We start from the raw sequence: 17,677 nt of genomic DNA on the forward strand, positions 1-17,677 counted from the left end.
CAAAGCAAGGTCTTTAGGTGTCAGTCTGAATGCGACTCCCACACCGGGAAAAGAGCCCTCGACATTCCAGGAAACGTCTGCGCCCAGCGCGATTCTCCAGGATTTGGTCTCCGCCCCTTGCCTGTGTCATCCAGCGGGCATACGGGCAACTAGCTGGAGGTTCGCCTTGGGGAGAGAGCGGTCATGGCATGGGAGGGGCGAGCGTGAAGCGTGTGACGCCATTCTGGTGTGTGCGTAACGTGAACGGAAGCGGAAGCGGCTCTGTTCGCCGCCTCTCCCACCGGCCTGATGAGTTGCAGCGGCTCCGGCGCGGACCCTGAGGCGGCGCCGGCCTCCGCCGCCTCGGCCCCAGGCCCGGCACCCGCGGTCTCGGCCCCTCCCGCGCTGCCTGCAGGCACCGCTGCGGAAAACAAAGCCAGCCCCGCGGGGACAGCTGGGGGGCCTGGGGCTGGAACCGCGGCAGGGGTCACGGGACCCGTGGCGGCGCGGGCCGGGGAGCCGGCCGAGCGGCGCGGGGCGGGTGAGGGTGTAGGCAGCGCCCTGGGCTGGCCCCATCGGCGGGGGAGGGCAGCGGGTGGTATAAGGCAGACCTGCTTGGGACCCTGCGCCTTCCACTTCCGTGTCTCAGTTTGCTGGTTCTCCTCCAGCTGCGGTGTCGGCGGGCGGCGCGGCGCCCCCAGAGGGGGCCATGTCTAACGGGGTTTATGTGTTGCCGAGTGCGGCCAACGGAGATGTGAAGCCGGTGGTGTCCAGCACGCCTCTGGTGGACTTCCTGATGCAGCTGGAGGATTACACGCCTACGGTGGGCTTCCTGCCTGAACAAGGCTGTTGGCCTGCTGCCACACCAACTTTCCGCCAAACCACCTAGATTTCCAGCATCCTCTTCTTGTATTCCACGCCCCCCCCCCAACTAGCTCTTGATTTATCCCCTCTGCCACCCACACTGAGCTTCCTGATAATCAGACCTGTCCTCCATTCCCTCACGCCCTCTCAGCCCAGCAGTGCACAAGGCTAACACTGACAGTTGTCTTATTGATTTCTCAGATTCCAGATGCGGTGACTGGTTATTACCTGAACCGAGCTGGCTTTGAGGCCTCGGACCCTCGCATGTGAGTAAATTCTGAGCAGGTTAGAGCCTTGGATGTTTTTGTGGAATTTGTCTTCCATCTGCTTATACTAGTTTTTTCTCTCTAGAATTCGGCTCATCTCTCTAGCTGCCCAGAAATTCATCTCAGATATTGCTAATGATGCACTACAGCACTGCAAAATGAAAGGCACAGCCTCTGGCAGCTCCAGAAGCAAGAGCAAGGTGTGAGGGGAGGCTCATTGAATCAGTAATTACCTCCCACAACAGCGGAGGCTTAATTTATCCTGAAACCCCTTTGGGGAAACTGAGCCCTAGGGGAGGTGAAAGACCTATTCAGGGTCACCCATCTGGGATTGAAATCAGATTCCTGTGTTCAGCTAGTGCTCTTCCCTCTTCCCTCAGGACCGCAAGTATACTTTAACCATGGAGGACTTGACCCCTGCCCTCAGCGAGTATGGCATCAATGTGAAGAAGCCGCATTACTTCACCTGAGCCATCCAATCTAAATGTACTTATCTTTCCCCTTGTCCCCCACACCAGCCTGTTTTCATAATAAACTTTATTGTGACAGGCAGGGCTGATCCCTCCCATGCTGGGAGACATCGTGTGGCAAGTGACAAAGCTATGAGCCCAGCCCCTTTTGGGGCCACAGTGGTAGGGATGGGAGCAGGGGATGGGCCCCATGGCTGGGATAGTACCATGACTGGAGGCAGGGGACGAAACCAAAGGCCTGCTGTTTGGGGGAGGCACACTCCCCTAAAGGTGTCCCCACACCTCCGGAGTTTAGGCAAGGACTTTTCAGCCCTACTTGTCCTGCATCTTCTCCAGGATAGGCACAATCATGTCAAATTTGGGCCGCTTAGCAGGGTCTTCATTCATGCAGATCTTCATGAGCTTACAGACATGGGGGGAAATGCCTGGTGGGATGGTAGGCCGAAGGCCTTCCAGTGCCACCTGTAAATACAGGAAAAGACAAGGTGAGTTTCAGAACTTCAATCTCATGTAGGGAGAGGCCTCTAGGACAGGATTATTGTATATTTGAACAAATGTGGGAAGAACCCAGCCCCACTACAATTATTGTCACAATTGCCATTCCCCCAACACAAGTGTATATAGTTGTGCTCTCACCTTCATTCCAATCTCCATGTTGGAGAGGTCAGCAAAGGGTACCTCCCGTGTCACCAGTTCCCACAGAAGCACTGCAAAACTCCACATGTCTGCTGAGCGTCTGTTTGTGTCCTCAGGCTTCTTCTGCAGAGCTGAAGGGACAGGATTTATCTGTTCCAGCTGCCTGTCCTGTCCCATCTCTGCCCCCTTCCATTACTACTGAGCTGGCCCTTCTCTACCTCCCAACATGATGCCCTCACTCACCTTCAGGGGCCACCCAAGCAGGTGCATACATGCGCCCAGGGCATTGGAAGGAGAACTTGACGTCAGCCATGCTAATTCGGGCAGTCATGTCCTCATCAATCTGAGAAGATAGATGTGTGGAAGGAGGTAAGTCCTATTCTAAATAGGGAAAGATCTTCTGGGGGCCTGGGCCAAGAGTGAAGTTGTGACCTCACCATTACACTACGGCTATTGAGTGCATGTCGTGGGATGAGGGGTTCTAGTGTGTGTAGGAAGGCCATGCCCCTTGCCATGTCCAATGCAAACTTCACAGCCTGGCTCTGGTCCACGACGAAATCTAGGAGAAGAGGCAAGAGTCAAATAGTTTGGAGAGGCTCACACATCCTCTCCCCACTTCAATGAGATATGACAACCCCTACTCACTGGTGCCTTCATGTAGTACATTGTACAGGGATCCATATGGCATCCAGTGTGTGATGAGGGTGGGGTGAGGAGCAGGTGGAGACTGACAGAAACCTAGCACTGGGAGCACATTCGGATGCGAGAAAATCCTGGAAGAGGAAGAAAGTGTCCCTGGCTGAGACCCAGCGTAAAACATCTCCCTCTTGGGTGCTAGTCACGTTTCCTTTGAAGTAGTAGCTTCCAGTTTAGGCCTTGCCCCACCTGAGCCGGGGACACTCCTCGTTGAAGTCCCTGCTCTTCCTCGTACTCCAGTCTCGAACTTTCAGCACCTTCATGACGATGTCATTGCCCTGCCAGCGGCCCTTCCACAGCTGAGGGACAGGTAAGGGTTAGGAGGCTTTAACTAAGGCCACCACTTTCATGCCCACTAACTGGAGTAGAAACTTAAAATGAGTACATAACAGGTAATTTGGGGGCTTGGGGAGGGAGGGGCATGAATGGCAGAGGTCACCTCTCCAGAGTGATTCTCGTTGAGCTTTGCCAGGAAGTTAAGCTGTTTGAAGTCAATGCCGGAGTGTTTGTTCAGAGTCCCATTTCCTGAAAGTGTGGGCAGGTCAGGTACCTAGCTTCCTCCAAACTTAGCTCCTGGAGCCCAGGATTCCCTGTTACCCTCCCTCCCCTCACAACTGACTCACTGGGCCGAGTGCGGGTGGTCCCCTTCCAGAATGTGTCCTTGTATGGAATACGGTTGAGATTCTGGCCCATCTTCTCTGCCCGCTCTGAGGAAGAAAGACAAATAGTCTTGGCCTCAGCTGTGGTATGGAGGGAGGAGATAGGCAGTACAAGATGAAAGGACACAAGCTGGTGGGTGGGGGACGGACCTCGAAGCAGCTCTCTCAGGGGTGCCTTGGCTTTGTCCACAGGCATCTCTCCATACTTGTTGCAGATGCTGACAAGGGCCCCATTAGCCACCAAGTCCTAGAATAAAAAGGTGGTCGTGATGAGGGCCCCTGCTACCTCCCTGGCAGTCACAACCAACCACAAACGCAGATGCAGTACAAACCTTGTGTCATGCACTTGCCAGTGCTCACAGGATGGATTGAGGATTTCAAAATTTCCCACTGAGCCTCACACTTTGCTTTCCATCCATCCGAGGGCCTGAAGTACTCACCTCTGCCACCTGATCTTGACCCCAAAAACAGGCATAGTGCAGGGGCACATTCCCATGCTCATTCACTGCATTGATGTCAGCTTTGTACTGTAGCAGCTGGTCCCCAGGGCCAGACAAGACAAAAGAAGCAGAAGGGCACAGTCAGTCTCAAATGAGAGATGGGTGTTGAGATACACAAGGAAGAAATACACGTTTTCTATAGTACGTTACAGTGCCTGTGACTGAGTTCCAGGAATGTACATGATATAGGAGGCAGAGAGAGGATCATACATACTTTCTGTACAATATCACGGTGTCCATGACTGGCTGCCAGGTGCAGGGGGGTGTCATCCCCACGGTTCATCACATTGATTCGTGCCCCCCGCATGATCAGCATCTCAACCACAGCAGAGCGGCCCTCTCGGCAGGCCCAGTGCAAGGGGGAGAAGCCATGATCATCCCTTTGAAAGAAGGGGCAATGGTCACTGATCTGGAGGTGGGGTGGGGGCAAAGGCTTTTTGCTACAGGGAAAACTGATATCCCTCTGCATATTTGCCCTAGGAAACCTTACCTCTCCAGGACTTTGATTCTCATTCATGCCAGCAATTCCCAAAGCTGTCCAATTCAGACATTACCCTGAGCTTCAAACCCAACCAACCACCACCTGAAATCCCAAGAAGTCCATATGATTCATTGTCTGCACCACCATCTCCCACCAGCCTCCCTTCCCTGGCATGCCCTATATTATTAAATGGTAGCATTCTCTATCTGGTGTCCTCTGCACCCCTTTTGCAATATCTGTTGGTCCTTTCTGTTTTCCACTGCATCTTGTACATCCCCCTTAATATAGTACTTATCACACAAGCTTGTAAAACTTTATTAATGGGCCGTTTTGTCTATTAGACTGTAAGCTTGAGAGAATGGATTGACCAAAGATGTTCAGTTCATGTGGGAGGTGGGGTGTCTTGGAGAAGGAAGGCCACAACTCATGGGAGAGGAAGCAAGCTTACTGATTGGCTCTGGTAACTGAAATTAAGATCTAAAAGTGGAATGGAATTAAAATGATGTTTTGGAAGGGATCATAATAAAAAATGCTTATGATAAGTCATTACTGATGAGGCAGATATCAAACCACATAAAATAGGATTCCTCTACTCAAGCAATCCTGGGCACAGAAAACAGAAGAAAATAAAAATGGCTTCTTTAGAAAAACTATACCTGACTTTTTTCCTAAGGATGTGTATTTTATAAAGTAAAAGAAGTGTACAAAAATCCCCAAAACAACTGTGTGGGAGCTGGGCCTGCCTGACAGCCTGGAGCCATAAAAGGAAATTCCCTCCAGTCCGGGGGATGCAGATCAAGGGGCGGAGCAGGGGGCGGTCTGCGGTCTGGGAGGGCTGCCTCCGGATGCCTTAGTGCTGTGGTCACTTCCCTTGTGGGGGCTCCAGGCCAGGCGGGTTGCTGATCAGGGGTCTGGCCACCGCAAGCACCCCAATGTGCCCACAGCTGGTGGGGGATGGAGGCATGGCCTTTAACTTAATGATTTCCCTCCACAGCTGCCCTCATCTGCTCACAGAGATAGACAAAAGCTTTCCTGGGAAATGGGGATCCTCCCCCTCCCCAAAGCAGTTACCACTCCCTGCTTATCTGTCAATTTTGCCTCCCAGCTCTTTAACTTGTGCCTTGGCTCATCAGCCTCCATAGTCCATAGCACCAGAGCCTCAGGGCAAAAGTATGAGCATAAGGGTTCTGCCCACTGTCAGGCTGTCTGTCACCTCAGGGCCTAGACTTCAATCCCAAAGATACTTGCAGGGAATTCACTCCCACTTCATATCCAGCATATAGCCAGCTTAGGCCCCAAAGCCTATCTCCTCATACCACCAAAGCCTTCCAGTTTCACTGATGCCACCCCATCACTTTTTGGCAGCAAAGTCTTCCTCGATGGCCCACTGAACAACTTCACCTAAAGCTTTATAACCCTACCAACAAAATAATAACGGTGCTTACTGTCATTATGAGAGCACCTTCTGAGGAATTATGTGAATAATGAAACAAGTGACTGAGAATTATGGAGATATAGTGTAGAGCCTAATGGGAACCAATGAAGCCTGAATGAAGATGACAGGTGATCCCTACCTCTCAAACCTAAAAACTAAATGCTGCCAACCCTAAAAAATAAAAATTTTAAATAAAAAAATTAAAACTCACCATTCTGAGTCAACTTCACTATTGCTTTTCTTGCCTTCCGGTCTCAGCTGACCTTAAAGAACTTTATTTCCTCATCTCCCATTCAACCAGCCACAAGGCCACTGGCTTGAGGGCCGGGATTACGTCTGATTCTTGGCCTCTAGCACCTAGCATAGCTTCACTTGTTTTCCTCTGAAACAGCTCTCACAGAGATCATCAAATATATCATTTGTTGTAAATTCAATAGTTAGAGTGCTCAAGTTCTTTGACCTCTCAGAAGCCTACACTACTGTTGACCACTCCCCCTTCATTGAAACAGTCACTTCTCTAAGCTTTACTAACATTTTCCTGTTTTTCCTTTAATCTCTAGTTGCTCCTTTTAGGTCTTGCAGGCTTCTCATCCCCTCTCCTTTACACCCATGTCTTCAGACCATGTCTTCACCTATAGGCTACTATCTTCCAAATCTGTCTCCAAGTCAGATCTCTCTTCTGAAATCCAAATCTGCATAACCAACAACCTACTCAACATTTCCACTTTGCTGTACTGTCACTTTAACATGTCTAGAGTGGAACTCATCATCCTTTAGTTTTGTGCATCGCAGTAAAAGGAACCACCATCTACCCAAGTGCCCAAGCCAGAACCCTGGTCATCATCTTTGACCTTCCTCACTTCCCTTACCAAGTCTCTCCAATTCTTTATCTTAAAGATTTCAGGAATCTGATTTTTCTATTTCAACTGCCTGCATTCTAGTCCAAGTCATCATTACTTCTGGGATGAACTAGGCAATTGCCTCTCTTCACATTGCCACCTGCTCTTCACAAAGTATCCAAGATGACACTTAACAAATGGACAATCTCATTTCACTACATGGCTTTAAACATTTATTCTTAGAATAAAAGACCTTATTATAGCCTAAGTATCCTTGTACGATCTGGCTGACCCTTGCAGACCTTTCCAATTTCCGGTAGTTCACTTGTACCCAATGCTTCTGCCCACAGAGAACTATCCTTCAGCCATTCGGGAACTCCTGTAGACAACTTCCCGGCACTCTCCGCTCTGTCTTGCCGGTTCAAAGCTCTCTTCAGCTTCTGCCTATAAAACTCTTATTTAGCAGTCAAGATTCAGCTCAAACACAGCTTCCTCTGGAGACCCGCCGCCGCCACCACAGGCTGCGTTTGGCACTCATCACACTGAAAAGGAAAGTCAGCCGCCCCCACAGAGTGATGTGAGCACTCCGCATCACGTAAAGGAGCATGTCTTTGCCCCTCCTCTCACCCACCAGCCACCTGAGCTCACCCCTGGTTGAGGTCGTTCTCTGTGTTGTCCAGCCACAGGCGAACGGCAACCGCGTTGCCCTCCCGGCACTGAGTGAAAATGTCGTCCATAGCAGCGTCCCGGCGCCGAGTCCCCTAAGTTGGGGAAGCCTGGGGACTGTGAGTGGATTCGGGGAACGGGGGTAAGCACCAAACTTTGTCCACTGCAGTAGGTGTTAGTGTTGGGGGATGGGGGTCTGGGTGCTGCGTCCCAAGCTAGCGGAGGTCTAGAAAGGAGTTCGGGGCAGCGGGATGATATGCAACTGTGCCCTCTGGGAGCGAAGGAAAAGCGGGCGAGGTAGGGGGTAATTGAGAGGTAGTCTCCTCTTAATCTTAGTCTCAGGGGATGTCTGAGAGCAAGCACAGGGACGCAACACGCGAACAGCGCTGGGGGTGAGGGGAAGCTCAGGCGCCCTATACTCTGAAGGAGGAAATTGGGGGTCTTCCCGGGGGTGGCCCTCGTTCCCGACTCGAAACTTAGCCGCAGTGAGGGGTGACGGGCTGGCAGGGCTTGTGCCTTGGGGAGAGGGCACGGGTGTTACCATACTCACCGGGACTCGGGCTGGAGGAGCCTTCTCTGGGGAACTCCCGTCCGGCCGCGCCCGCTGCCCAGCCCCGCCCCTGGCCTTCTCCGGCCAGCGCGGGCCTCCCTCCTTCCTACCTCCTTGCCTTTCTAGCCCATCAGTGTTTAAACTCTATGGTTTTCGGCACCGCGCCGGCCGCTCTAGCCAACCAGGCCTTCACTCTTTGGTTTTCGGCTCTGTTCCGGGGACTGCGAAGGTTGGTTCCTGGAGACGCTTTCTGCACGTGGAGAGGCGCGGGGATCCCGCGACCTCGCCCGCCTCTGTACCCCCATGTTTGAAGAGGTGGAGTGGGCTGAGGAGGCCCCATTAGCCGCGAGCCTCCGACCTGTAGCCTCACAATCTCGGACCGAGGCAGCCTCGCAAGTCAAGGTGAGTGGCCCCGCAGGGTCAATGGGAGCTGTTTCAGGCAGTGAATTCAAGTAGCGTGGTAAATACCTGCGCTGGGTATGCCGCGCGCACTCGTGTGCGTGGGTGTATTAGGGTGAGGGGGCGCCTGCAGCCGACTGAAGATCCGAGAACTTTCAAAAGAAAAGGACGTTGGAACTGAGAAAGTTGATGAGTAGAAGCTAGTGAAGTGAAGAGGCTTTCTTGAACCGGAAAAGCTCGTGCAAAGGTCCTAGGTCAAAAGAGCATGTGTTGTTAGGGTTACACAAAAATAATCCGTGTGGTTGGAGCACAGAGAATGAGAGGGGATGCCATTGAAGTTGGAAAGCTAAGTTAGTGGCTTTGCGTATTTTAAGGATAGAAGCCAGTTAAGTGGCTTAAGCAGGGGAAGGATTCTTTCAGAGTTGCATTTTGAAAAGAGCATTGATGTCAGTGTGGAGATTGCATTTGAGAGAACAAGAGTGAATGACAATGAAGAGTTATCAGTATACCATTCAACAGGTGGTGTGAAGGGGGTGCTGAGACCAGGTAAGTGCCTGGCCTTGGACTGCCCAGTAGTATTTCAACCCAGAAGGCCTCCCAAACAATAGACCTTCTTTAAGCCTTTGCTGATGTGAAGGCAGCTGTACTTCCTCAAGCTCTTCCTACCCTCAGTCATCCTCCAACATGGAATCTGTATGCTATATGCCTCCTCTTCATCCTGTCAACCCATTGTTATAATCCAGCTTGTCCCCTTCAGTTTGTCCTCTACACTGCATTTAGAGTCATCTTAAATACACGCGTGTGGTCCTGGCATTCTTGTTTTCAGAAACCTTCCTACCTCTTATCAGCTAGAGGCAAAAGCCTGATATGGAGGTTTGGAACTCCTGGTCTCTGGCCTTGGACCAGTTGCTTCTGGCCTTACCACATTCCTGTGGGGAACCCCATTACTTTCTCCTCGTATTGAAGAGAGTGGAATGGGTGGTTTCTCTACCCCCTGACCTCTCAGGTTGGGATCGTGACTTGAAAGTTCTTCAGGATCTGGCAGGCTTCATGACAAGTTAATTTAGTTAACTGGGAATAATCCAGATACCTCCACCAGTGTCTGAATTGGGGTCCCCATTTCTCCCCTTTTATTCTCCAGGCCATGTTCATTCTCTTCATCCCTACTCTCATCCTTTGTTTTCCCCCAGGGCTCCAAGCGCCGCCAACTCTTAGCCACATTACGGGCCCTGGAGGCAGCATCTCTTCCCCAGCAACCCCCCAGCCTGCCTGGCAGTGACTCTGAGGAGGAGGTGGTGGAAAAGAAGAAGAAACACTCAAAAAAGGCCTTGTTTGCCAGTGCTTCTACTGAAGTAGAAGAGAAAGGGAAAAAGCGTCAAAAACGGGGCCCACCTGGCCATAACTCTGAGGAAAAGAAAGTAGAAAAGAAGTGCCACAAAGGGGCCCTTCTTAGCAGTGACTCTGCTCTAGAAGAGAAAAGAAAGAGGAAATACCAGAATCGGGCCTCTTCAAACCCTCCCCAGCCCCAGGATAGTGTTGACCAGACAGGTACTAGTGATTGTATGTGTGTGGGACAGGGAGGGGGATCAGCTAATCCTATGTATGACAGAAGTTACCTGCCACCATTAGGTTCAGGGTTAGTCAATAATAAGTACTTTCATCCAGGCCAGTCTATGTTGGCCAAGATGACTTGCCCAGCCTCTGAATTCAGTGGAGCTTGCCCCAAATATGCCTTCCTATCTCCCTCCCTGCAGATCCCAAAGCTTGGAAGAGTAGGGCTACAGATGACCCACCCAAGCCAAGCCCTGGGACCACTTCCCCGCAACCTCCCCATACCTTGAGTCGCAAGCAGTGGCGGAACCGGCAGAAGAACAAGCGTAGACACAAGAACAAGTTTCGGCCACCTCAGCTGCCAGACCAGGCTCCCGCCACAGCCCCAAAAGAGGAGGCAGAGGTGCTTCCTACCCCGAGTCCAGACAGCCATGAGGCTCGGGGGGAGGCTCTGCGAGCCCGCATGGCACAGCGGTTGGATAGTGCTCGATTTCGCTACCTCAATGAACAGCTGTACTCAGGACCCAGCAGTGCTGCACAACACCTCTTCCAGGAAGACCCTGAGGCCTTTCTTCTTTACCACCGAGGCTTCCAGAGCCAGGTCAAGAAGTGGCCATTGCAACCTGTGGACCGCATTGCCAAGGATCTTCGCCAGCGGTGAATGGGGATTGGGCATTGGGAGAAGTGATGTGGCTCTGTCATGGGCTCAGACTAGACTAGTGAATGATCCCTCCCCTCCACTCCCAGGCCTGCATCCCTCGTGGTAGCTGACTTTGGCTGTGGGGACTGCCGTCTGGCTTCAAGTATCCGAAACCCTGTACACTGCTTTGACTTGGCCTCCCTGGACCCCAGGGTCACTGTGTGTGACATGGCCCAGGTAAACCCCTTTATTCCTCTATGTGTTTGGCCTGTGCTCTAGGCCCAAGCTCCATGTGCTAATCTCTAACACTCCTTCCGTTCTCCTTGCTTCCCCCGCTCCCCCATCCTGGTGTCCAACCCTAGCATTCAAGGGTGGTTTTCTCCTCTCCATACTGTGCATCTCATACAACACTCTCAGGGATATCTCATACAACACTCTCACTCTTCATAGGTGCCTCTGGAGGATGAGTCTGTGGATGTGGCCGTGTTCTGCCTTTCACTGATGGGAACCAATATCAGGGACTTTCTAGAGGAGGCAAATCGAGTGCTGAAGCCAGGGTAAGAGCCCCTAGTTCGCAGATGCATATATATGTGTGTGTGCACATCCATGTGTCTTTGCACTTACACAGGACTCTCCATCCTTCTTAGGGGTCTCTTGAAAGTGGCCGAGGTTAGCAGCCGCTTTGAAGATGTTCGGACCTTTCTAGGAGCTGTGACCAAACTAGGCTTTAAGGTCATCTCCAAGGTAAGGGCCCTGAGATATCTGTTCCTATTTTTGCTTCATGTGTGGCCCTTTTCATGAAAATGGTGTTCAGGAAGGGGACCATAGGCACAGACACAGGCATTTCCTTCTTGAAAGCATGACTCATGGGAGAGCCCTGGGAAGCCTTCTGAGCAGGGTGGGACATGGATGAAGGTGTTTTGAGGAGTGGGGTGAGGATTTGGAGCTCACTGGGTCTTTTCTGCCTCTAGGACCTGACCAACAGCCACTTCTTCTTGTTTGATTTTGAAAAGACTGGGCCCCCTCGAGTAGGGCCCAAGGCTCAACTTTCAGGCCTGAAGCTTCAGCCATGTCTCTATAAGCGCAGGTGACCTCTGGACCCCCCTTGAAAGGGGAGGCAAGTCTCGAACTCCAGACTCAGAACTCTGAAGACTGTATCCAGCCAGGCTGTGACCCAGGACCTGGTACTACCTTTCCTTTGTCCTAAGAACAAAGTGTGATGAAACCCTTGGCTCAGCCCTGCTCTAATGGAGGCTTCTTGATTGCAAGAAGCATAAAATCACTAGGGACTAACTAAAGGGGTGTATTGTAAGAACACAGGGATATCTGGGAACTATGCATCCCCTAGGAATCATGGAAACTAGATGGTTTGGAATTCAAGGCATCTCTGTGTTTGACTCCTTTTTTCATCTCTCAGGAGCCACATGGGCTTTCTGTTCTGGCATTTTCAATTCTCCCTTCTGATCTTCTGTTGCATACTAGTTCCTTCTACTCACCCATAGCTTCTGCTCTTTCAGCTTTGGGCTGCTTAGGCCCTCAAGGCCTCAGACAAGCAGGCACTACTTCTTGTCTCTGGGACAGCCGGTAGCCCGCAAACATCCTGGCTCAACATATCAATCTGGGTTTCTGGGTCAGGACTGTTTGCTTATCCCTGTACTAAGCACTTCTTTCCCCTCTATCATCTCCATCTTCAGAGCCACATGACCCAAACAACTCTCGGCACCTAGTGTCCTGTGGGGCCCTGGTGTGTGTCTGGCTGAGAACACAGGTTTTGGAATCAGGTAGGCCTGGGTTCAAATCCTGGCCTGCCACTTATTACTGTGAGTTGTTTAATCCCTGAATGTCACATTTTTCCTTTGGAAAATGGTAGAATTCCTGTCTCATGAGATTGTCGTATGGACCAACAGAGGAAATCTATAGCCAGGGCCAGGTACTGAAAAGGTGCTCAGTAAAATGTAGCTGTGGCTATTATGTGTTGTAAGCCTCATTGTTCTCAAAAGACTCCCTAGGACGGGCTGAAGGTTGAAGAGTAAAGAATGGATTTGTTGACCGAGGAAGACTTTCGGAGAGCTCAATATAGGCCTTTCAGTGGACTCAGTTAATAGGTTATTTAAAGATTCTTGATAGATTCTGAGCTGTCCTTGGAGGAGGGTGATGAGAGTCTTTTCATAAATAACAGTTGGTTCATGCCATGTTGGGGTGGTGGATTAAGCTGTTCATTGGCAGAAGGGTCTGTCATTTCTCCCTAGCTGTGGGCCCAGATCAGCATGGCAAGGAAAGGGAGACAAGGAAAGCTTGTGCTGGGAGAAGACGAACTGGGTTGACAGATCTTTGGCCTCTCCTAAAATGAATCTGCCATGGGACCAAGTATAAAGATACAACTTCTTCTACCTCTTTCCAAGGACAAGAACTGCTTATGACTAGTGGGACACAGATTCCAGGGCTCTGAGTCAGTTAGATGCCTCCTCCCAAAGGGGATGGAGATTTTGAGGGAGATTGTCGGCCAGAGGGCATGTGTGGGGGTTGGGCTGTGAACTATTCAGCAAATACTAAACAGGGCCTTTCTATGTACTTTTCTCTCTGCTGAATGCTTGTCTAACTGGCAGTCTTACTCTTGCTCCTAAACAGCCTAGTTGTTTCCTATTCCATCATTCACAAAGCAGAATGAAAGTCTTCATCTTTACTCTCAAAGCACTATCTAGAGTGCAGCTTTGTGCTCTTCATACATTTAAATAGTATGTTGTGATTGCTTTGTGCATTAGGCTGCAGTCTTTCAAAATCATGTTGATCTTTGTATTCCCAGAGCTTGTCACTTGAGTTCACCTAAGCAGGTGATAAGGAATGACAGTGTCCAGTTGAGTGGGATTGATGGGAGCAGGAGTGTTGCCAGAATCCAGGTTTGGGGCACAACATGAGGCCCCTGTGGACTAGTGATGATGGAAGTAGGCAGAGGAGAGAACTTCAATAGGTAGAACTGGTAGATGTTGAGGGTTGGCGAGAGAAAGGCATCTGAAATGAATCTCTGGTTTCTGGTTTGAGCAACTGGGTGGGCTTTGGTTTTAAGTACCTTTAGATGTTGGTTTGGAAGTGAAACAAAAGACTGGGAGAGATCTGTGTTAGGGATTTGGGAATCAGCAGCCCAGAGGTGGTAATGAAAGTTATAGGAATAGATAAGATATCCAGAGTAAGATAATGAGAGGAGAAAATGGTTCATAATAGAACCCCGAGGAACATTTGGTGGCTGGGTAAAGGAAAGTGAACCAGTAAAGATGACAAGATGAGAAATTGGGCCAGAGATGGAGGAGTAAAACCAGGAGAGTGTATTTTTTAACATGGAAGGAATAGGGAGGTTGTCAGCTGTCAAATGCTGTTGAGAGGTCCATTAAGATGAGAGAGAAGTCATCTTGTGGGATGAGGATTACTGACTAATATTGAGGACCTGTTTGAATTTATAGTGTATAATTCATGAATTTATAGTTATACCAATCAGCCCAATGGTGTGGTTATCTCTGCCTACTCAGGAATCTAGGTGTAGCTGTGGAAAATGTGAGCACTGAGGGATCATCCAGAGTTGGAACCTTGCCACACAATTGAAGTGAAAGGAAAGTAAGCAAAGGAGTTTCAGACTATTCGCAAGTGATAGGTATGCTGGACCATGGAATTGTGTACAACAGGTAGGAGAGTGAGGACAGGAGTAGGTTGTTATACTGGCAGTAATTGAACAAGTAACCTGGGAGGATGGGAAGCTGTGGTCAGAAATTGGAATGCAGAGCAGCTCCAGGTGATGGCAAGGTCTGGAGTGTAGCTACAGGGATGAGTGCCTGAGAGGCATGTGAGGAAGGGTGCCAGAAGATTGTTAATGGACTGAGGGCTCAGGTGTTGGGGGTATTGTCTGCATGGGTTTCGAGGTTCTCCAGGATGATGGTAGAAGTTGGCATGGAACAGGTGCCAACCTCTTGAGGGAGGGTGCAGATCCAGGAGATCTGTAGTGAAAAGGAAGGAGAGGCTGTTGGCATGAATTTCAAAAGTGCAGAGGGTTCACACAGCCTACTAGAGATTCCCATTTAGAGGGCTGGTGAGTGGGGCTGGCTTCCAGGCAGCCAAGATAAAATATCCTGACAATCCTCTCCAGCTTGTCAGGACTTTTCAGGGATAACTGGGGAAAGGACTACAGTGGCAGATCCATGAGGCAGGAGCCTCCCGGAATAATAGGGGGAGGCAAGCCACAAAGCTCAAGGAGTGTGTTAGAGTAGCAAGGCATCTCATGGTGAGATGCATTTCACCTTTTATAGCTCCATGTCCATGTACTTTCCCAAATGTTATTTAGATTCCCAGATCTTGACTAATTTTCCTGGTTTTCTTAGCAAGATCAGCAGGACAGCTGAGGTCAGTCCTCTTCCCTCTTTTGCTTTCCCCTTACTTATAATTTGGATACTCCTTTGGCCTATTCTGGCTCCAGCCACCTGGGACTCAGGTCCCAGGCTCCATCTAACTCAGCCTAGACCCCACTGGTGGCTCCATCAGTCACCCTGATTCTGAAAGCAGCACTCTCCTTAGCCTGATCTGGGTCCTCCCTGCTCCATCATCAGCTTCAGGACAAGCTCTTGTTCAAGTTCATGCCTGGGCTTCAGTGTCTAGAGTTGAGAGTCTAGACTGAAGAGAGAACAATATATATTTCCTTAAAGAATAACACTATTACAGCTGTTTAAAGAACAATGAGACCAGTTTAAGGAACAATTTGAGAACAGATTGAGGGAGTGACAAGAATAGTAAGAAGTAAATGAGAGTAAGATGGAGCTGCCTGGATTGTGAAAGGCAGTGGTTCTCAAACTTTAGAGTGCAGTAAAATTACTTGGAAGGCTTGTTATAATGCAAATTGCTAAGCCCTCAGTTTCGGATTCAGAAGATCCTGATAGAGTTTGGGAAGTTCTTTTCTGGTCACATTGATTTTTCTCAATGAAGCAGAAAGTAGACTCGAGTTAGAATGGGGGAAAGGGTTGAGGAGTGAGAATGGGAGAAAATTTCAAGAAAAGAACATGAATATTGTTTCTGTGAGGGAATTAATGAATTATTGTTGGTAGTATTAATAGCACACTTAAGGTTCGAGGTCAGAAAGAGGATGGGATTGCCCAGAACATGCCTGATCTCATCTGATCTCAGAAGCTAAGCAGGGTCGGGCCTGGTTAGTACTTAGATGGGAGACTACCTTGGAATACCAGGTACTGTAGGCATAAAAAAAGAAAAAAAAAAGATAGGGTGGTGTTAAGGGTGTGGTTCTGGGCAAAGATATGCTAACAGCCAACTTCTGCTTCTGTAATCTGTTTGCTTGTTTGATGTTAAACCAGGGTGTGGTTCTAGGCTTTATAAGCTGCCTCTTTTGGGAGCTCGGGGCTGATCTCGAACCCTGCGTGGTAGTGGTAGAGAGTCAGTCACCGGCCGGCTAATAAAGGCTCATAATTCATCTCAGTTGGCTCCATGGGTCTTAGAATTGATCGCGCCACAACAGTGGGAGGAAACCAGTGCGAGATTGCTTTATAGTTTGTTAACTGTGAGGCAGAGTACAGCTGGACTGTCAGAACCCACCTACCTCTTTAGGTGGCTGGTTTCTGCCCTCCTACCTCAGTCTAATTGAGGACTTCACCATTTGGGAAGGACCATTTGGGAAGCTTGAGGTATTTATTCCTACAGCCAAGGAATGATGAGCCTGGAATCTGACTCCTGCCTTGGAAATGTAGAAGGCAGGCAGAGACTTGCTGATTGTTTTGATGGTGGAGCCCGGTGAGTGCTGCTGCTTTTGCATTAGCCTACATTCCCAGAAATTGCCATCACAAGTGATGCATGAGTATATCCTATGCACCTTGTAGGAGAAAGTGTGGAGTGGTCTTGGGTCCTCTCCAATAGGATCATTTGAAGAGGCCAGGAGACCTTAGCACAGAGAGGCTACAAGTGTGCCATCTGGACTGAGGAGGAAGTCTCAGGAGACTCAGATTAAAGCTGCATCCACTAGAGTCAGGGAGACAGCAGGAATACCTTCTTCAGATATCTGCCTGGCCCATAGGGCACAGAACCACCCAGTCAGGCAAGAACTGTTTTATCTCCTTAACTCTCTGCACTTGGGCCCAGAGCAATCAGCAGCCATTAGGTGAGGAGGTGAGAAGGGAGCATACAGATCATTTCTCCCTTCCCCAGTGCAGGCTCCTTGGCTTAAGTGGAGCAGAGCTCTCAGGAGGGGAAAATAGTTAAAGCTACAACAAGTACAGATTATTTATTGTTACATAGGATTAGACATTCTAATTCAGATAGTGTTTTTATTTTAAACATATTGTTAAATAAGAATGAGCTGAAAAGTCACAGGCTTGCTGCAGCTTTTCTCCACAATAAGGGAAGAGTACTTCCAAATGAAAAGTTGGGAGGGGCGGTGAGAGACGAGAATAAAGTTGGGCTTGAATGGCAATCTGTGTTTTGAGCTTGTTAGCATTCCCTTTAGAGGTTTATTGTTTCTGCAGTTATTGGTGAGCTCCAGCTTTTGTTCCTGTAACCCTGTCCTAAGGGAACACAGTTCCAAAGGAAACAACATGATTTTGGCAGACACACAGCTCAGCTCCAGACGCTCAGCCATTTTCGTAATTGCACAAAGCCCTTTACAGCTTTTCGCAGAGACCTATAATTAAAACTTTTTATCCCTAGGTTGTTCTCTTTCCCAAGTGACTTCTCAGACTGGCCACCTGGTTCTAGGATATTCAACTACTGCTGTAACCACCTTACTGGTCTGATTGCTTCTATTCCTGCCCCCAAAGCAGTTTATTTTACACGCAGCCAAGTGATCTTTTTAAAATGTGAATCAGATTCGTCATTTCTCTGCTTAAAATCTTTCAGTGGATTCTCATTGCTCTGAAAACAAAAGACAAACTCATTCCCTGGCCTGTGTGGTCTTGCCCAGGCCTCCCTCTCCAACTGCATCCTGACTCACTCTCCTCACAAAACTCTGGCCATACAGGATTTCTTTTCATTCCTCTGCATTCCAGGCTTTTTCTACTTCTGGGTCT

At 49.6% G+C, this 17,677-nt stretch overlaps 3 protein-coding genes across 6 annotated transcripts; 2 read left to right on the forward strand and 1 right to left on the reverse strand.

The window, feature by feature from the left end:
• Window positions 1-251: 251 nt before the first annotated feature.
• TAF10 (TATA-box binding protein associated factor 10) lies at window positions 252-1,661 on the forward strand. Its single transcript, XM_039847859.1, has 5 exons — window positions 252-520; window positions 648-802; window positions 1,045-1,109; window positions 1,195-1,309; window positions 1,490-1,661. Exons 1-5 carry the CDS (start codon window positions 289-291, stop codon window positions 1,577-1,579), a joined length of 657 nt encoding a protein of 218 aa, XP_039703793.1. The 5' UTR covers window positions 252-288; the 3' UTR covers window positions 1,580-1,661.
• Window positions 1,632-8,161, reverse strand: ILK (integrin linked kinase). 4 transcript variants are annotated; one of them, XM_039847851.1, is made up of 13 exons: window positions 8,042-8,090; window positions 7,474-7,608; window positions 4,285-4,450; window positions 4,011-4,106; window positions 3,721-3,817; window positions 3,535-3,618; window positions 3,351-3,436; window positions 3,101-3,210; window positions 2,861-2,988; window positions 2,653-2,774; window positions 2,459-2,558; window positions 2,216-2,346; window positions 1,632-2,041 (listed from the first exon to the last, which is right to left on the reverse strand). In XM_039847851.1, the coding sequence occupies exons 2-13, from the start codon at window positions 7,560-7,562 to the stop codon at window positions 1,892-1,894; spliced, it is 1,359 nt and encodes a 452-aa protein (XP_039703785.1). In that variant the 5' UTR covers window positions 7,563-7,608; window positions 8,042-8,090; the 3' UTR covers window positions 1,632-1,891. The 4 variants fall into 4 exon arrangements, with proteins under 4 accessions (XP_039703785.1, XP_039703787.1, XP_039703786.1 ...); XM_039847853.1 differs by having other exon boundaries at window positions 1,801-2,041; window positions 7,474-7,586; window positions 8,042-8,161; XM_039847852.1 differs by having other exon boundaries at window positions 1,801-2,041; window positions 7,474-7,601; window positions 8,042-8,114.
• A 183-nt stretch (window positions 8,162-8,344) lies between these two features.
• RRP8 (ribosomal RNA processing 8) lies at window positions 8,345-11,722 on the forward strand. The gene is made up of 7 exons (XM_039848271.1): window positions 8,345-8,443; window positions 9,631-9,988; window positions 10,195-10,648; window positions 10,739-10,868; window positions 11,082-11,188; window positions 11,279-11,375; window positions 11,603-11,722. Exons 1-7 carry the CDS (start codon window positions 8,345-8,347, stop codon window positions 11,720-11,722), a joined length of 1,365 nt encoding a protein of 454 aa, XP_039704205.1.
• Window positions 11,723-17,677: the final 5,955 nt, after the last annotated feature.

The sequence above is a fragment of the Pteropus medius genome, unplaced genomic scaffold (assembly GCF_902729225.1).
Source record: "Pteropus medius unplaced genomic scaffold, Ma_sr-lr_union100, whole genome shotgun sequence".
Lineage (NCBI taxonomy): Eukaryota > Metazoa > Chordata > Mammalia > Chiroptera > Pteropodidae > Pteropus > Pteropus medius.

What these genes read in the sequence shown, in the direction of transcription:
- RRP8 (XM_039848271.1), top strand. Translation starts at nt 8,345, where the DNA reads ATGTTTGAAGAGGTGGAGTGGGCTGAGGAGGCCCCATTAGCCGCGAGC. An exon ending in AGGCAGCCTCGCAAGTCAAG is followed by an intron (nt 8,444 to 9,630) that starts GTGAGTGGCCCC and finishes GTTTTCCCCCAG; the next exon opens with GGCTCCAAGCGCCGCCAACT. An exon ending in GGATAGTGTTGACCAGACAG is followed by an intron (nt 9,989 to 10,194) that starts GTACTAGTGATT and finishes CCCTCCCTGCAG; the next exon opens with ATCCCAAAGCTTGGAAGAGT.
- ILK (XM_039847851.1), bottom strand. Translation starts at nt 7,562, where the DNA reads ATGGACGACATTTTCACTCAGTGCCGGGAGGGCAACGCGGTTGCCGTT. An exon ending in CCTGAGAGAGCTGCTTCGAG is followed by an intron (nt 3,619 to 3,720) that starts GTCCGTCCCCCA and finishes TTTCTTCCTCAG; the next exon opens with AGCGGGCAGAGAAGATGGGC. An exon ending in TGCTTGGGTGGCCCCTGAAG is followed by an intron (nt 2,347 to 2,458) that starts GTGAGTGAGGGC and finishes CTGTCCCTTCAG; the next exon opens with CTCTGCAGAAGAAGCCTGAG.
- TAF10 (XM_039847859.1), top strand. Translation starts at nt 289, where the DNA reads ATGAGTTGCAGCGGCTCCGGCGCGGACCCTGAGGCGGCGCCGGCCTCC. An exon ending in GGCCGAGCGGCGCGGGGCGG is followed by an intron (nt 521 to 647) that starts GTGAGGGTGTAG and finishes GTTCTCCTCCAG; the next exon opens with CTGCGGTGTCGGCGGGCGGC. An exon ending in GAGGCCTCGGACCCTCGCAT is followed by an intron (nt 1,110 to 1,194) that starts GTGAGTAAATTC and finishes TTTTCTCTCTAG; the next exon opens with AATTCGGCTCATCTCTCTAG.